The sequence below is a fragment of the Mastigoproctus giganteus genome, chromosome 4 (assembly GCF_048544385.1).
Source record: "Mastigoproctus giganteus isolate SK-2022 chromosome 4, ASM4854438v1, whole genome shotgun sequence".
Classification (NCBI taxonomy): domain Eukaryota; kingdom Metazoa; phylum Arthropoda; class Arachnida; order Uropygi; family Thelyphonidae; genus Mastigoproctus; species Mastigoproctus giganteus.
The window spans coordinates 241870486-241885618 of record NC_143578.1 but is presented as its reverse complement, the minus strand read 5'-3'; the positions used below and the strand labels follow the sequence as shown (position 1 = coordinate 241885618).

Here is a 15133-nt window from a genome sequence, read left to right as displayed (position 1 = left end):
CAACCTTAAGTTAAAGAATTCTCCCCAATTTGACTGGGTTTGAATTGCATAATGCAGCTCTTACTGAATTACTGTTAACAACATTTAAACAGCAAAACACTTAATTTTTTATGGACAAATTTTATATTTTCTACTGGTCCAAGTGTAATGCTATGAGCCTTGCCTCAGGTTCAGAAGTAAATCTCATTAAAACTGGCCATCCTTGGTGCCCAAGATGGGCATAGCTTTCATCTTGAGAGCTGCCTAAGCCAGATGGTGTGCTGTCAATTTGTTTGTTTTGTTTTTTAGGATTGATTGATTTGGTAGTTGTTGGCGCATCGGCTTCTGTGGCCATATTGCACCTCCCAAGGTTTTTGCAGTACTTTGATCCAAGCCCGAGGCAGGAATCGAACCCGCGACCTTTGGGTTGCTGGGCAGGTACTTTACCCACTCGGCTAGCCCGGTCGGCTGTTTTTTAGGAGCATTAGCAACTAAGGCCATATTGCTCCGGGATATGCGGTTGTCATTCCCTGACCTTTCCGCATCCTCCATATTTGGTGGTGACTGGCTCGAACCCCAGCCTAATCAAGAAGCGTGTGCTACGCACTGCTGCTCCTTCCCACCTGGCTACGGAGGTGCCTAGTCAATTTGTTGACATGGGGGCTCAATCAAGAATTTCAGCTGAAGTCTATCCCTGCTTAAAATATTTTGCTAAATTTTTCCACACTAATTTTAATAAGGGGTTTGGATATTCCCCAAAAGTTAACAAGGGGAATATGCAAGCCCCCAAAAAGCACCCCTAGCTAAACCTGTTTGGCAAGCACATCCAGCATTGTATGAACATTTTTATAGTAGAGGAATTCACAGGTATGATAAAAAAAAAAAATCATTTTTTTTTTTTTTTTAAATATTGCTTTAGTCATTTATGTTTGGAAAAGAATCTGATTATTATCAAAAGCTGCTCTTCAATCTCATTCAAAACATACATCAGTGTATATATTTTTTTATACTACTCATTTGGCACATCCCAAAGCTGATGCTCTTGGGGAAAACCTTTACCATTCTGAGAGGCTACTCGATATATGAACATGTGTTATGAATGTCAGAGATGGTCCTGGGTAGGGGCTATACCCCCCCCCGACCCTATGATCAAAATAAATGTTGATTTTTTCTCCCCTAAAGAGACTGCTTTAGCCACCAGGGTCTCCCTAACAATTTATTTTGCATTGCTTTCGTATTACATTTATACTACCATTGATTAAATTCTTTTCTATCGTATTTTTTCTAAATAATAAAATACAATAAAGGACTATGTAAAAAGAAAGGAGGTTTAAAAAAATGCAAATGACAGCTACACATGTGAAACGCTAGTCAGTTTTGGCAGCACACCTCTACCTCCGATAACAAAATTTCAAGTGGTTTATACAAGCCACTTTATACAAGATCATGAATAAATCAGGACTTCACAAAATAGGTATTCATGAATTTAAAAAAATAAATAAATAAAACTGTTACTGGAAGATTTTTTTTTTTTTTTTTTTTTTTGCTCTGACGTTCTCACGAGTCCGCATTAATATCACCAGTTTATCAGCAGAGGAATGTGTGTGACGTCGGCTTGTGATAATTATCATTAGATGATCAATTAATGCCGGTAGCTGTTTTGGCACACATAATATACATATATCATAGAGAGCCGACAAAATGCTAAAATTACCTTACCTGGCTAACAAAAAAATAAAAAAAAAACAAAAAGCTTAAAAAGTAAACTGGAAATAATAATACACATTTCCCCCTCTCACTTCACACGTGAAGCAAACGATAACCACTAAGCAGGGCACATATAGGAAAAATTCCTCGGATAAATAAAGAAGTAACGTTGCATTTTAGAGAAAATACACCGTAGAAGGTTCACAAACACGCTTACCTTCGCTAACTAGCCGCAAGTCCTTATTTGTCTGGATTGTGGTGATCATTGATAGCAAGGAATCTCTTTCTTGCTCCATGGCACAAGCGTGTTCTCTGAACATTTCCACTCTCTTCTCGATGTGATCTAACATTTCGATCAGTCTGTTCGTAACATGAGGAACTGAATCGGCACGATGAAATAGTCTGTCCGAATTATCCGACTGTGACACATTGGACGAACGAAAAGAAGTGCGATTATAATCCATGTAACGTCCGTCCGTTGCCATGTTGTTACCGCTTCGTTCTGGCGAGCTCACTCTTCGAACGGATTCATGGGATATCTAGGAAAAACAGAAGAGCATCTTTAGCAAATGTAACTGGTCCAGGCACGCACGTAAGGAAAAGATGGATAACTTTATCACTCTATCCGAAATACGTATCAATCACTCAAACCTGATTCCGCGTTAACGCGTATTATCTAAAGACATCTTTTGCTATAAACTAACTTTCACAAGTGAGGTGAGCGCTTTTCGGGAAATATTTTTTTTCAAATGTTTTTATTGGTAATATACAAACTGTCCACCTACCGAGTTTTTCCATTAAAACTTTGTATCTTGTATTTTGGGGACCCGAAATGTCTGGCGCGATTTTTTATAAATTTTTAAAGTTATTTTCCATTTGATATACCTTTAGTGCCGATTTTAATATTCACTGGATAAACTGCTCTTTTTTAAAAAATCAAAAAGCGTATATCGGGTGCATAAATATCTACTTTACCTTAGTTAGAACCCTTCTGATAGTACGTGTGTGAGAAGAATTATCTTTCCCAGAAGCTGCCATCTTCCTAGGAATGTATTCCTATGCGTTCGGTGACACATGTGAGACTGCCGTACTGGCGGCCTTCAAGCAGACCGCACAGCTAAATTTAGACGTTACTGAAAACCTCTAAGCGATCTGGAAACCTCTGAGCCAGTGACTTGTTATTCTTATTAACCAACAGAAATTCGGTGAGAAGCTGAAAAGGATGCGCTAATAATACTATTCATTCAGTTCCACTTACAAAACGTTACTACAAGGAGACAGGGGCTGATTAAAAGTTGCAATCTCACCTGCTAATGAAAGACGCATGCATGCGTACATCTTCCGGAAGAGCGGCACCAATTCAATGAATCAACTCCATCTTCTGTCCCTACCTCTCGAAATAGGTAGTGCTGAGAAGGAATGTTTATGTGTCGGGACAACTGACAGCTGGTGCGGTAGGAGAGGAACGTTAGTGGGTGTATCCCAGGCTTCCAACTTAGCGTGGAAAGTGAACATCAAAGATTGATAACGTGCATTTCTTCGAGTAAAGATTCTGAATTTTCAAAAGCCTAAATTATGAAATGAGAGAAGGTCGAATGCAAGTATTTCTTTACGAATGCTCTTTTGAGTTGAAGTTACAAAATTAATTTTATTTTGACTGCTTCGAGTTAAAGTTTTTTTTTTCCCTTCTCTCTTCTTTTCTCTGTTACTCATGGTTGAACATGCAACTCCAGCAGCGAATATTTTATTCGCATTCTGTAAGCCTTGGAGATCCAAGTTTTTAAAAATTGGAGTTCCGATTTGGAAAAAATAATAATAAATAAATAGTTGCACAAAAAAATTACATTATTTTAAACGCTAACTGCTACATTTTTCTCCACGCGTTCCACTTCATAGTAGTATGCGTGCATATCTAAGTTGGAAGCTCTAATATTATGCAATGGAAGCAATAAGGCCACAGCCGATTTAACTATTATGAAAACTATCGGAACCCCTAGAAGAGGGGAAAAAATCAAGATCAAGTAGAGTATTTATGAAATTATATAAAGTAATCAGCTTCTGCTTCATATATTCGTTCCTCAATATGAAAGAAAGCTTTCCGACTATCTTGTCAGTAGATCCAAGGCCAAATTCATACTTAACAAGTTAGACAATTGTGACAAATGGGCCTGGAGTACTGGGGTCCATAGTTTAACAGATATTTATTTAAAGTATACCCAGTAAAATAAAATAAAATAAAATATTTCCAGAAGCTTTCGGAACTCGTGTCCCTTTCTCAACTGACAGAATTTTTGAATACATTACAAGCAAAGTGTGGCACGTTACTCATTCGTCATTGTTGTAGCACGGACGTGTGCTGCCTTGCGCCAGTGATCATCCATCAATAAAACGGTTGTCTCCAGGATTGGATGTATACGCATGCCTTTCTGGCGATTTAATGCCTTAGGGTTGTTCATTATGTTTAGTGACTCTAGCCATAGGCGGTGGCGAAAGTGTCGCGCGTGGTCCACTATCTCAAAGTCGCGCTTGGGGTCAAGATCGTGGTTGGTAGCCCAAAAATGTTCTGCAAGCGCGGACTGGTCAGTTTCGGCAAGCCGGATTGCTCTGTCGTGTTCCGTGAGGCGATCCTGGAGACGTCTCGATGTCTCACCTACGTAGCAACTGTTACAGGCCCTACAGGTGATACGGTACACTACATTGCTGCGTAAGACAGGTGTGACAGGGGTCTTCACACTGGAGACAAGTGAACGTAGGTTCCTACCTGGTAATTGTACACATTTGATGTTGTAACTTCTCAGGATCTTCGAGATACGTCCTGACACTCCTGGATAGTACGGAATGTAGGCGGATGATATGCCGACTTGCTTCGGAGGTCTTGGGTTGGAAGTAAGTTCTTGTGCCTGTAACAAGCATCTGTTTAGTACATGGGATGGATAACCGCATCTGGTTAAGTCCGCCTTCACACGGGAGATCTCGTTACGTCTAATTGTGTCGGTGCTGGAATGGCTCCAGGCCCTGGAGAACAGGGTGCGGGCAGTGCTATTGAGATGGCTTGGAGCGTGGCCGGACCCGTAGTTGGTGAATTGACCGCACCACATGGGTTTGCGGTATACTGAGGTCTCTAGATGTGGGCCTACGCGATGCACTAGCACGTCCAGAAACGGGAGCGAACCGTCCACCTCTGATTCTACGGTAAACTTGATGAAATTGGATAGAGAGTTGAGGTATTCTAGTAGTACCGTTTCAGAACCACGTGGTATTATGGTAAAAATATCGTCGACATATCTACACCACGTTGTAATAGGTGTAGGTGGGTTCTGGTGTATCTGCTTCTCCAGATCTTCCATGGCGATGTTAGCTACTACGGAACTGACAGGGGCACCCATAGCAGTGCCATGTACTTGTTTGTAGAGTGAGTCTTCAAAGGTGAAGATGCTGCTAGAGAGGCATAGGTTGAGGGCGGTACAGATGTCATCAGTGGATAGTGACGTCCTGGATTGGAGGCTTAAGTCGCTCTCAAGGAGCCTTCTGGCGCAGTGCACGGCCTGTTGGACGGGAATCGAGGTGAATAAAGAAACCACGTCAAATGATGCCATGACAGAGTTATCAGGGATTGAAATGTCCTTAATGGTGTTAATGAATTCACTGCTGTTTTTAACGGTGTGAGATGTATTACCTATAAGAGGCGAGAGGAGGCTCGCGATGTGTTTGGACAGTTCATACGTTGGGGCACTGCAGCAAGACACTATAGGTCTGAGAGGAATACCCGGTTTATGGATCTTTGGTAATCCGTACAATTCTACGGATTACCAAAGATCCATAAACCGGGTATTCCTCTCAGACCTATAGTGTCTTGCTGCAGTGCCCCAACGTATGAACTGTCCAAACACATCGCGAGCCTCCTCTCGCCTCTTATAGGTAATACATCTCACACCGTTAAAAACAGCAGTGAATTCATTAACACCATTAAGGACATTTCAATCCCTGATAACTCTGTCATGGCATCATTTGACGTGGTTTCTTTATTCACCTCGATTCCCGTCCAACAGGCCGTGCACTGCGCCAGAAGGCTCCTTGAGAGCGACTTAAGCCTCCAATCCAGGACGTCACTATCCACTGATGACATCTGTACCGCCCTCAACCTATGCCTCTCTAGCAGCATCTTCACCTTTGAAGACTCACTCTACAAACAAGTACATGGCACTGCTATGGGTGCCCCTGTCAGTTCCGTAGTAGCTAACATCGCCATGGAAGATCTGGAGAAGCAGATACACCAGAACCCACCTACACCTATTACAACGTGGTGTAGATATGTCGACGATATTTTTACCATAATACCACGTGGTTCTGAAACGGTACTACTAGAATACCTCAACTCTCTATCCAATTTCATCAAGTTTACCGTAGAATCAGAGGTGGACGGTTCGCTCCCGTTTCTGGACGTGCTAGTGCATCGCGTAGGCCCACATCTAGAGACCTCAGTATACCGCAAACCCATGTGGTGCGGTCAATTCACCAACTACGGGTCCGGCCACGCTCCAAGCCATCTCAATAGCACTGCCCGCACCCTGTTCTCCAGGGCCTGGAGCCATTCCAGCACCGACACAATTAGACGTAACGAGATCTCCCGTGTGAAGGCGGACTTAACCAGATGCGGTTATCCATCCCATGTACTAAACAGATGCTTGTTACAGGCACAAGAACTTACTTCCAACCCAAGACCTCCGAAGCAAGTCGGCATATCATCCGCCTACATTCCGTACTATCCAGGAGTGTCAGGACGTATCTCGAAGATCCTGAGAAGTTACAACATCAAATGTTTACAATTACCAGGTAGGAACCTACGTTCACTTGTCTCCAGTGTGAAGACCCCTGTCACACCTGTCTTACGCAGCAATGTAGTGTACCGTATCACCTGTAGGGCCTGTAACAGTTGCTACGTAGGTGAGACATCGAGACGTCTCCAGGATCGCCTCACGGAACACGACAGAGCAATCCGGCTTGCCGAAACTGACCAGTCCGCGCTTGCAGAACATTTTTGGGCTACCAACCACGATCTTGACCCCAAGCGCGACTTTGAGATAGTGGACCACGCGCGACACTTTCGCCACCGCCTATGGCTAGAGTCACTAAACATAATGAACAACCCTAAGGCATTAAATCGCCAGAAAGGCATGCGTATACATCCAATCCTGGAGACAACCGTTTTATTGATGGATGATCACTGGCGCAAGGCAGCACACGTCCGTGCTACAACAATGACGAATGAGTAACGTGCCACACTTTGCTTGTAATGTATTCAAAAATTCTGTCAGTTGAGAAAGGGACACGAGTTCCGAAAGCTTCTGGAAATATTTTATTTTATTTTATTTTACTGGGTATACTTTAAATAAATATCTGTTAAGTTAGACAATTGTCTAGGACGCGTAAATTGGCAAGGGTCTGTGACAGCTCCCGGCAGAGATTCAGTTGCATTAATTACATTATTTTTTGAAGTGCGGCTCTAGGACACACCATGTGGCCCTAAGCAGATCAGATAATAGTAACTCGGAAGCTTGTTCTACATTGAAACACAGAAAATAAAATGTTCATTTTGCATATATATATATATATATATATTTTTTTTTTTTATTTATTTTTTTTTTGGTACTCTACCGTTGGTAATCTACGAAAGAGTAAGGACACCATCAGCAGTTCACATAAGAGTAATTGTGTTCGGTACGTGACCGTATTGAGTTGACCACTTTTCAGTACTTTGGAGAAGTTGGAATTCGAATCCTGTCAGATGAAGGGCAGTCTATCTGAAATAAAACAGGCAGTATTTAACTGCCTAATTAAATTTCAGGTAGGCCATATCGGTGGAAGTACTTGGGCAAGAATCACTCTTTACTATATCAACAAAGATTACAATCACTTTGACAGTGTTCAGAAATGGGATTTCTTGTTGAAGTATTCTACGAATACGAGCGAAGGGAAGAAACTGATACAAAGTCATTCACTAAAGTTTTTTTCTGATAAATATAGGGTTATTAAAAACGAATTTGTTTTTAATTCATACTTAACAAGTTAGACGAAGTTGTTTTTTCGGGTTTATCGGGTTTGCTTCATCAAATGTTTTGGTTTGAATTTTCAAAGTGATAATATTTCCAGTTAGTTGATTTTACAATGGGAAAAAAAAAAAAAAAAAAAAAAGCTATTGTTTAAAAATATGTTCCAAAGGAAAAAAAAAAAAAAGTTGTTTTCCACCATGTGGGCCGAATTTCTCGGGAGGAAGAAGGATTTAGAGTTTCTGTCACTGTTTAAGTCAATATTAAAGTGAAATAATGTAGCAATACTACTTATACACCGATGAGCAACAGCATCGTTATGCAAATATAAGCAACAGCGGGTGAACTACGGACCGTGCGCGGGTCGGGACACGGTAGAAAAAAAAAACACCTGATACCGAGCTCCGTTAATCAGTGTTACTCTTGTTCTTCAGATGGGAAAGGCAACGGACTTAAGCGAGTTTGACAAAGGGCAAATTGTCAGACGACTGGGTCAGAGCATATCCGAAACGGCACTTCTGGTGGGATGCTCACGGTCAGCCGTGAGCATCCCACCAGCATAAGTTAGTACCTACCGAAAGTGGTCCGAGGAGGGAAAATCCACGAACCGCCGCCGAGGTGTTGGACGTCCACGGCTCATCGATGATCGAAGGCTTTCCTGGATGGTACGTGGCAACAGAAGGGAGACGTGGCGCAAATCGCCGGTAATTGGAATGCTGGTGACGGGAATAATGTGTCACAACACACAATACATCGAACCCCGCTGAAAATGGGGCTGCGTGGTCGCAGGCCATTCTGAGTGCCCATGTCGCCTGCGAACTGCTAACCACAGTTCACCGGCGACAGCGTCTATGGGCACGGCGACAATGGACACGCGAGCATCGAAACTGAACTTGAGTGATTGGAAGAAGGTCGACTGGTCCGATAAATCAAGTTTCCCGTTGCACCATGTGGACGGTCGAGTACATGTGTGTCATTTACCTGGGGAAGTGATGGCGATTGGATGCAACGTGGGACGGAAAAAAAAAAAAGCTGCTGGTGGCGGTGTCATTGCTTTGGGCGATGTTCTGCTGGGATACCCTGGATGCAGTCATCCATGTGCCAGGCACTCTAACGTCTACCACCTACCTAAACATCCAGTGGATTCCAGTGATACGAGGTTGATCAAATCCATCTGGCTGGAGGCACCGAAGTGTTTTTATGCTGCCATTCTTACTGGTTGCACAACTGGAAGATCTACTCGTTTCTTTATCTCTCTCTCTCTCTCCCCCCCTTGGTTTTTCCCCTTTTGGTATACCTGTTAACAACAAAATTATTGTCTAACTTTAACTACACTGATCTATTTATCGCATGAATTACCTTTTGACTGTGTTAAACAGGCAGATGATATCAGAAACTGATAGCCGGGTTAATTGTAGCGGACATATTGAGAGGGTTAGCCCTTGATAAAGTCCCTTTCAATGTGTCCTATTATCTACAATTGACTTGATATATATTATTATTATGTTGATTAAGTTTTATTTTTACTTTTGCTTTGACTAATGATTATCCTTTACTAGGTTTTACCTCGTGGACCAGTTATGGCTATTATAGGGTTAAGTAACTACCAGCTTATCCGATATGAAATACATTTTACTAATTGTTCTTAAACTATACGAAAAAAAATAAAAATAAAATAAATAAATAAATAAATATATATACACACATATATACACACACACACACACACTTAGTATAAATATTTATTTTATTTATTTATTATTTTTTTTTTATTTTGCTTAGGTAATTATTTTTATTCATTTCTTTCTCTTCCTTTCGGGTTCCTTTTTCTTTTCTTTTTTTTTGAGTGGGCCCCAGAGAAGGATTTTTTTTTTTTTTTTGTCTCATACTCTGAGACCATAGGTGTCCCATCTACTGGAACTGACCCACCTTCCCGTGGTGTGGACGAGTACCCAGAATCATCTGTCCAGGTGATTGATGCTTCTGGGTAGCCAAGTGGCCAGAACATAACAACACACATAATACACACAAACCGACGTCACACATATATCTGGCCCATTTGTAATGATACTACTCTTCAAAGAGATACGAGGCGGAGTTGAACTGACGTTCTAGGAGCCGCCCCTTACATAAACACATGTCCACACCTAAACATCATTGCTGACCAGGTACACCCATTCATAGCAATGAGCTTCCCTTCTGGCAGTTCAGTCTTTCAGCAGGATAATGCGCCATGCCACACAGCCCGGATTGTTCGAGACTGGTTCACAGAATGAGGAAGACGTCTAGGTATTGCCCTGGCCTCCAAATTCCTCAGACATCAATCCCATCGAGCATCTGTGGTTTGTGTTGGAACAGCAACTACGATCTGCGGCGTCTCAACCACGGACCTTACAGGAGTTGAAGGATCTGCTGGTTACGTGTTGGTATCAGATACCACAAGACATTTAGAAATCTTGTAGCGTCCATGCTTCGCCGGGTACGAGCTGTTTTGGCTGCAAGTGGAGGATCAACATCATATTAGGTAGGTGGTCATAATGTTTTGGCTCATCAGTGTATATATTTGTGAACAGACCCTAAACCGATATTCATATTTTAGTTTTTTTTTTTAAATTAGATGTTTAATCGAATTCAAGATTTTTCGTAATAGGGTAAAAAAAAAAAAAACAACCTTGTCTCTAAAGAAAATGTTATATAGTAAACAAAACAAAGAAAAGAGGAAAAGTAAATGAAAGCTGTTGCACTGAAAATGGAACGATATCGATGTAGCAGTACAGGAACTTAACATAAGTTCATTTCGAAATTTTAAGCGTGCATAATCTGTCACAAACAAATCAAGATAGGGGGGGGGGAAATATTTACAAATTAGGTTCAGTTTTTACAGTTAAGATTTATTTTATTACTATTATTTATTATTTTTTTTCTTGTTCTCAAGAACAGCAATCGTGCTGACCCATTTAACACAAATTAGTACAATTGCATTCCGCTACAGATGGATGGTCCTGCATTACTACCTTGTTTAACCAATGATTCCATTAGGAATCATTGGTTAAAAAAAGGCCGCCGTAGCCTCGTGGTCAAGCGCGCGGTGCATAAGTACACGTGCCTTGAGTGACCGTGATTCAAACCCTTGACTGCTGAATACGGTGCTGTTTCTTGTATTCTTCTATCTTGTGAATTCCTCTGACCGTTTGATCGTCCCGGAGTATAAACAGAAAAATTGCCGACCGGGCTAGCCGGGTAGGTAAAGTGCCTGCCTGGCAACCCAAAGGTCGCGGGTTCGATTCCCGCCTCGGGCTGGATATCACGATGATGCCGAACCAACCGGTTGGTTGGATATCCCGGCCACGATACATGAAGGAAGCAAGAAAAAACCTGGTTCCTTCGTGTATTGACCACGTCATACGAAATAAATAAACAGAAAATTTATTTATTTATTATTTCCCGGGACTAGAGGTTAAGCTGGCAAGTCTGTAATTACTCGTGTCAATTTCACACTCCCTTTGTGAATTGGGGATACACACACACCTCCAGTTCCACAGAGACCTCTCCTGAATCCAAACAAACTCTCATAATTTTGGCTAAGGGTTTGCTTACCTCCTTTGCTCCTTTTCAGACTCACGGCACCTTTGGAGATTCAAGGTGCCGTTATTTCGATTTTTCTGTTATCTAGAAAGTTTTATTTTTGATACATTTAATGCAGAAATAATGAGGTTAAATAAGAAATGGAGAGATTAAGAATCCAATTTTATTAACTGCACACAAAAAGCATAAACATGTTGATGATCCAATGTTATATTCTGTCATCAATACACACCTGCTAACGCCCCGTTCTAATTTCTTTATTATATCAAGTTTAGTCTGCGCGGTAACACAATGGTATCGTCACTGTCCTTCCCCCCCACCCCCCATCGTTCGGTGGGTGGAAAAGGCCGGATTTGAATCTCGTCGATGACGCGAGGAAATTGTGAGCTTTTTTTTTTTTTTATTCCGTGGCTGAGTTAGTCGGTCTCAGGCGTAGATGGCAAGGTTTCCCCCCCCCAACAAAACTGGGGTTATTCGTCCAGCAAAACAGGCAAGTCAACCAGAGAACACACGCAATTTACAAGCACAATACATACAGGTATATGAATTAACTTTCCGGGTGACCCTAATGTAATAGTTTGGATTATATCAAATTTGTCACTAAGCTTTAACGTTCTTGTTCCTTTCTTGTCATAATGTTGTTCTTTACTTCTCTGTATGAGGTTTATTAACTTTAGGAGCCATAGTTTTAATTTGAAATAAACGTAAAACAGCGGTATAATTCGTTACAAAATTAATCACTACAAAATTAACTTTAAAAAATGTCGATCATAAACAAATACAGTGATCACGTGACTTGCCATTTTCTTTTTTCGCGAGAGAGAGAGAGAGAGAGAGAGAGAGAGCGAGCGCGAGCAAAACAAGAGTCAGAAACAGAAGGGAATAACCAAGAAAGAGAAGAATGATGATATCCAGCTCAAGACCCTGGGTGTGCCAAGCCCATACTCACCAGATGGGAGCCCCTGAGACATCTGCGCTGTGTGTAAAAGCCCGATCTCAATGTGCCATTAGCTCGAATGTTCCGTTATTGGGGTGCCGATTTTTTTTTTGACAGTCTACTGAATAATTGGTTAGATCCAATCCACTTCAGGAGCTTTTTTTTTTTTATGTTAAGCATCAACAATTTCGCTTCCAGTTAGAGTTTCATAGGCTTCTGGCATCTCCTTCCCTAAAGAATTCTTCACGTATGAATACAGATACAAAGTAACTATTCAGTTTGGTATCGACCTGGGCAGGATCACCAACAGAGACCAACGACATCAAGTGGACGATTGCGATTCAATGAAGTCAACTTTGCTGCTTTTCTTCAAATAAAGATTTCTTGTAATCTGTCTTAACTTGCCTAACCTCCTTTGTGACTTCATTGAAGACTACTTTATATCTTCCACAGGCTTCTTTATCACCTGATATTTACATGCACGCCATGCAATTTTCTTCTCAGCCAAAAGTCTCATTTCATCTGATATCCATTTAGGTCTAAGCCTGGAATGGTATTTCTCAATTCGTCTGAAAGGGCAAGTTGCTTCTATGATTACTTCCCCGAATGCTTCCCATTTATAATTTGCTGTTGGTAACATTATTAGTATTCCCACTGCATAGAATTTAAAACTGTTTGAGACCACCGTATATACAATTACGAAAGCAAAAAACCCCTCATTGTCAGTAGTTATGTCTATCCACATCAGTACGCTATGATCACTGCCACCCAGTGGGTATTTTACCTGCAATTTTTTTTTTTTTTTTTTTTTTTGCACGAAGAATCGCTGCTGATAACCAGATCAAGATCAGACTCTTCTTGTCGCCTCTCTAACATGCTGCTGTAGAAAACAGTCATCCAAGAAATCTACAAAAGGTATTGCTAGTGTGGGAGTGACCAACCCACGAATTCTAGTCACCGTCTGGAATTGTTTTCCCAGTGCTTATGGTCACACGAAACTGACTGGCCACCTATGTAGACTTTGTTAAGAAGGATAGCTTCTTAACAAAGAGCATAACCTGTCCTGTCTGTTCTTTATATATACATTATACTACCGATATTCAAACTCTGCATCCCTTACTTCTGACTGACACTGTCTCCGATATCCTTACAACGTCTGCATCTGATGGAGTTATCAGGTACTTAATTCATAAAATTCGTTTGCTATGCTCCTAGCATTAGTGAACACGGAAATATACCCGGACCTGTTGTTATTTCCTGATGACTTAAAGCAGGGCTCGAAAGCCCCGATACCTTTCTTTCTTTCCAGGCTGCTTCATGTTCCAATAGAAGCAGTGCAAGAATCACTTTCATCTCTGGCTGTGACTGAGGCGAAAGTGATTTCCCCATCCCTCCAAGCTATCAGTGTTCCGATCCACCTATCACTGCATAAATTTTTGCGCCACTTTTATTTAAGCGTATCCCATCCCTATAAAAACAGTCTCTTCTGTTAGCAAGCACAGACCACAATGAGAAAAATCAACTGCGTGAGCCTTGCACCGTTTCTTAAGCGCCACGTTGATTGGCATGGCCCTCAATGTGTACTCCATCCTATTGTCTGGGCAGAATTGTAGACACTTTCGAATTTAATCCTAAGTGGAGACTTTTTTCCTAACGTTGTTTCTACATTTGAACTGTCCACCTGGAATATACTTCCCCTTGGGTATTCTGCTGAATTATTTTTAGCAACCTTTATCAAAGCTGCTAGATTAGTTAGATTAGTAAGCCTCCAGTAATTACCAAAGTATGCCACTGAGTGCTTTCATCTATCCACTCAAAACATGAAAATCTTCCTAAAAGAAGGATTTCCAGCGTCCAATATGAATGGCTAACCAGTGAACGCTATAGAGAAAGGAAGATGTACTCAACGTTAACTCTTCAGTAGTCTCTGTATAACAGCAATCATCCATAGATTTTTAAATTGATGCCAATAAACAGTAATTGCATTGCAGCTCTTAATACCTTGCTAACTTAAGCTGATTTATTGTTTCTGTGTGAATCAAGGTCATTTAGCGGTTGGTTTTCTAAATAATTTGCCCATAAATGGGTCTGGAGGACAATGGTCATTCATGTGACTAATCGCGTTAGAATTCTACTCCCATTTTACATACATAAATTTAAAAAAAATTAAAGTACGCATATCATCGAAACCAATATCTTCACTCAGTGTTCAATGCACATGAGATACTAATAAGTATTAGTAACATTAGCTTATTCATTATGAACCTTTTATAAATAATTATCTACTTACTGATAAAATAATCATAGTCTGTATATATATTCAATATTTATATCGTCATTCATAAAATATTCAGCATCGTGCTCGATAGAAATATCCTACCAATATTGAATATTAGATGATTATTTATGGTCGTATTTTTCCCCCAGAAACTTAAAATCAGTTCATAATGCCCCTGAATATATCAAAAAGAACACCTATTATGAAATTACATAAGGGAAAAAAAAAAAAAAAACCCACCCGACACTGAAGGATTAAAATGAAAAAGGCGCAAATTTGGAAAGGGAGGAAAATTGAGATTGGCTGAAGCTCCGAATGTGGACTGGTTGTCCAATTTAATGGAAATTGGTGTTCTGAGGTCTGAAAGCAAGTGTGTTGTTAACTGCGAAATTAAGATTATTTTCTGGCGTAATAATGCTTCGGTAGTAGAACGATGGACGCTTTTACAACGTATTGAAGTGTAGCTCTGCAATAATAAAAATTACTAACTAGGTTTCGAGGAGTATTCAGTGTGTAAGATTTTTAGGAGCATCAGCGACTAAGGCCAAATTACTTCTTATATATTGTCTGTAAATTGCGTGCCGTCCGCGGTCGATTTGC

The 15133-nt window shown here is 40.8% G+C and overlaps 1 protein-coding gene across 2 annotated transcripts in view; it reads right to left on the bottom strand.

The window, feature by feature from the left end:
• The window catches only part of LOC150087568 (BAG family molecular chaperone regulator 2), an 85371-nt gene that overhangs the window by 31180 nt on the left and 39058 nt on the right, over positions 1–15133 (bottom strand). The window contains exons 1-2 of one of the 2 annotated variants that reach the window (XM_090372132.1): positions 2662–2754; positions 1904–2225 (exon numbers count right to left, since the gene is read on the bottom strand). In XM_090372132.1, the coding sequence (XP_090228258.1) occupies positions 1904–2225; positions 2662–2724 (385 nt within the window). In that variant the 5' untranslated portion in view covers positions 2725–2754. Of the gene's footprint in view, positions 1–1903; positions 2226–2661; positions 2755–15133 lie in introns of those variants that run through there. The other variant, XM_090372131.1, reaches the window with a different exon arrangement.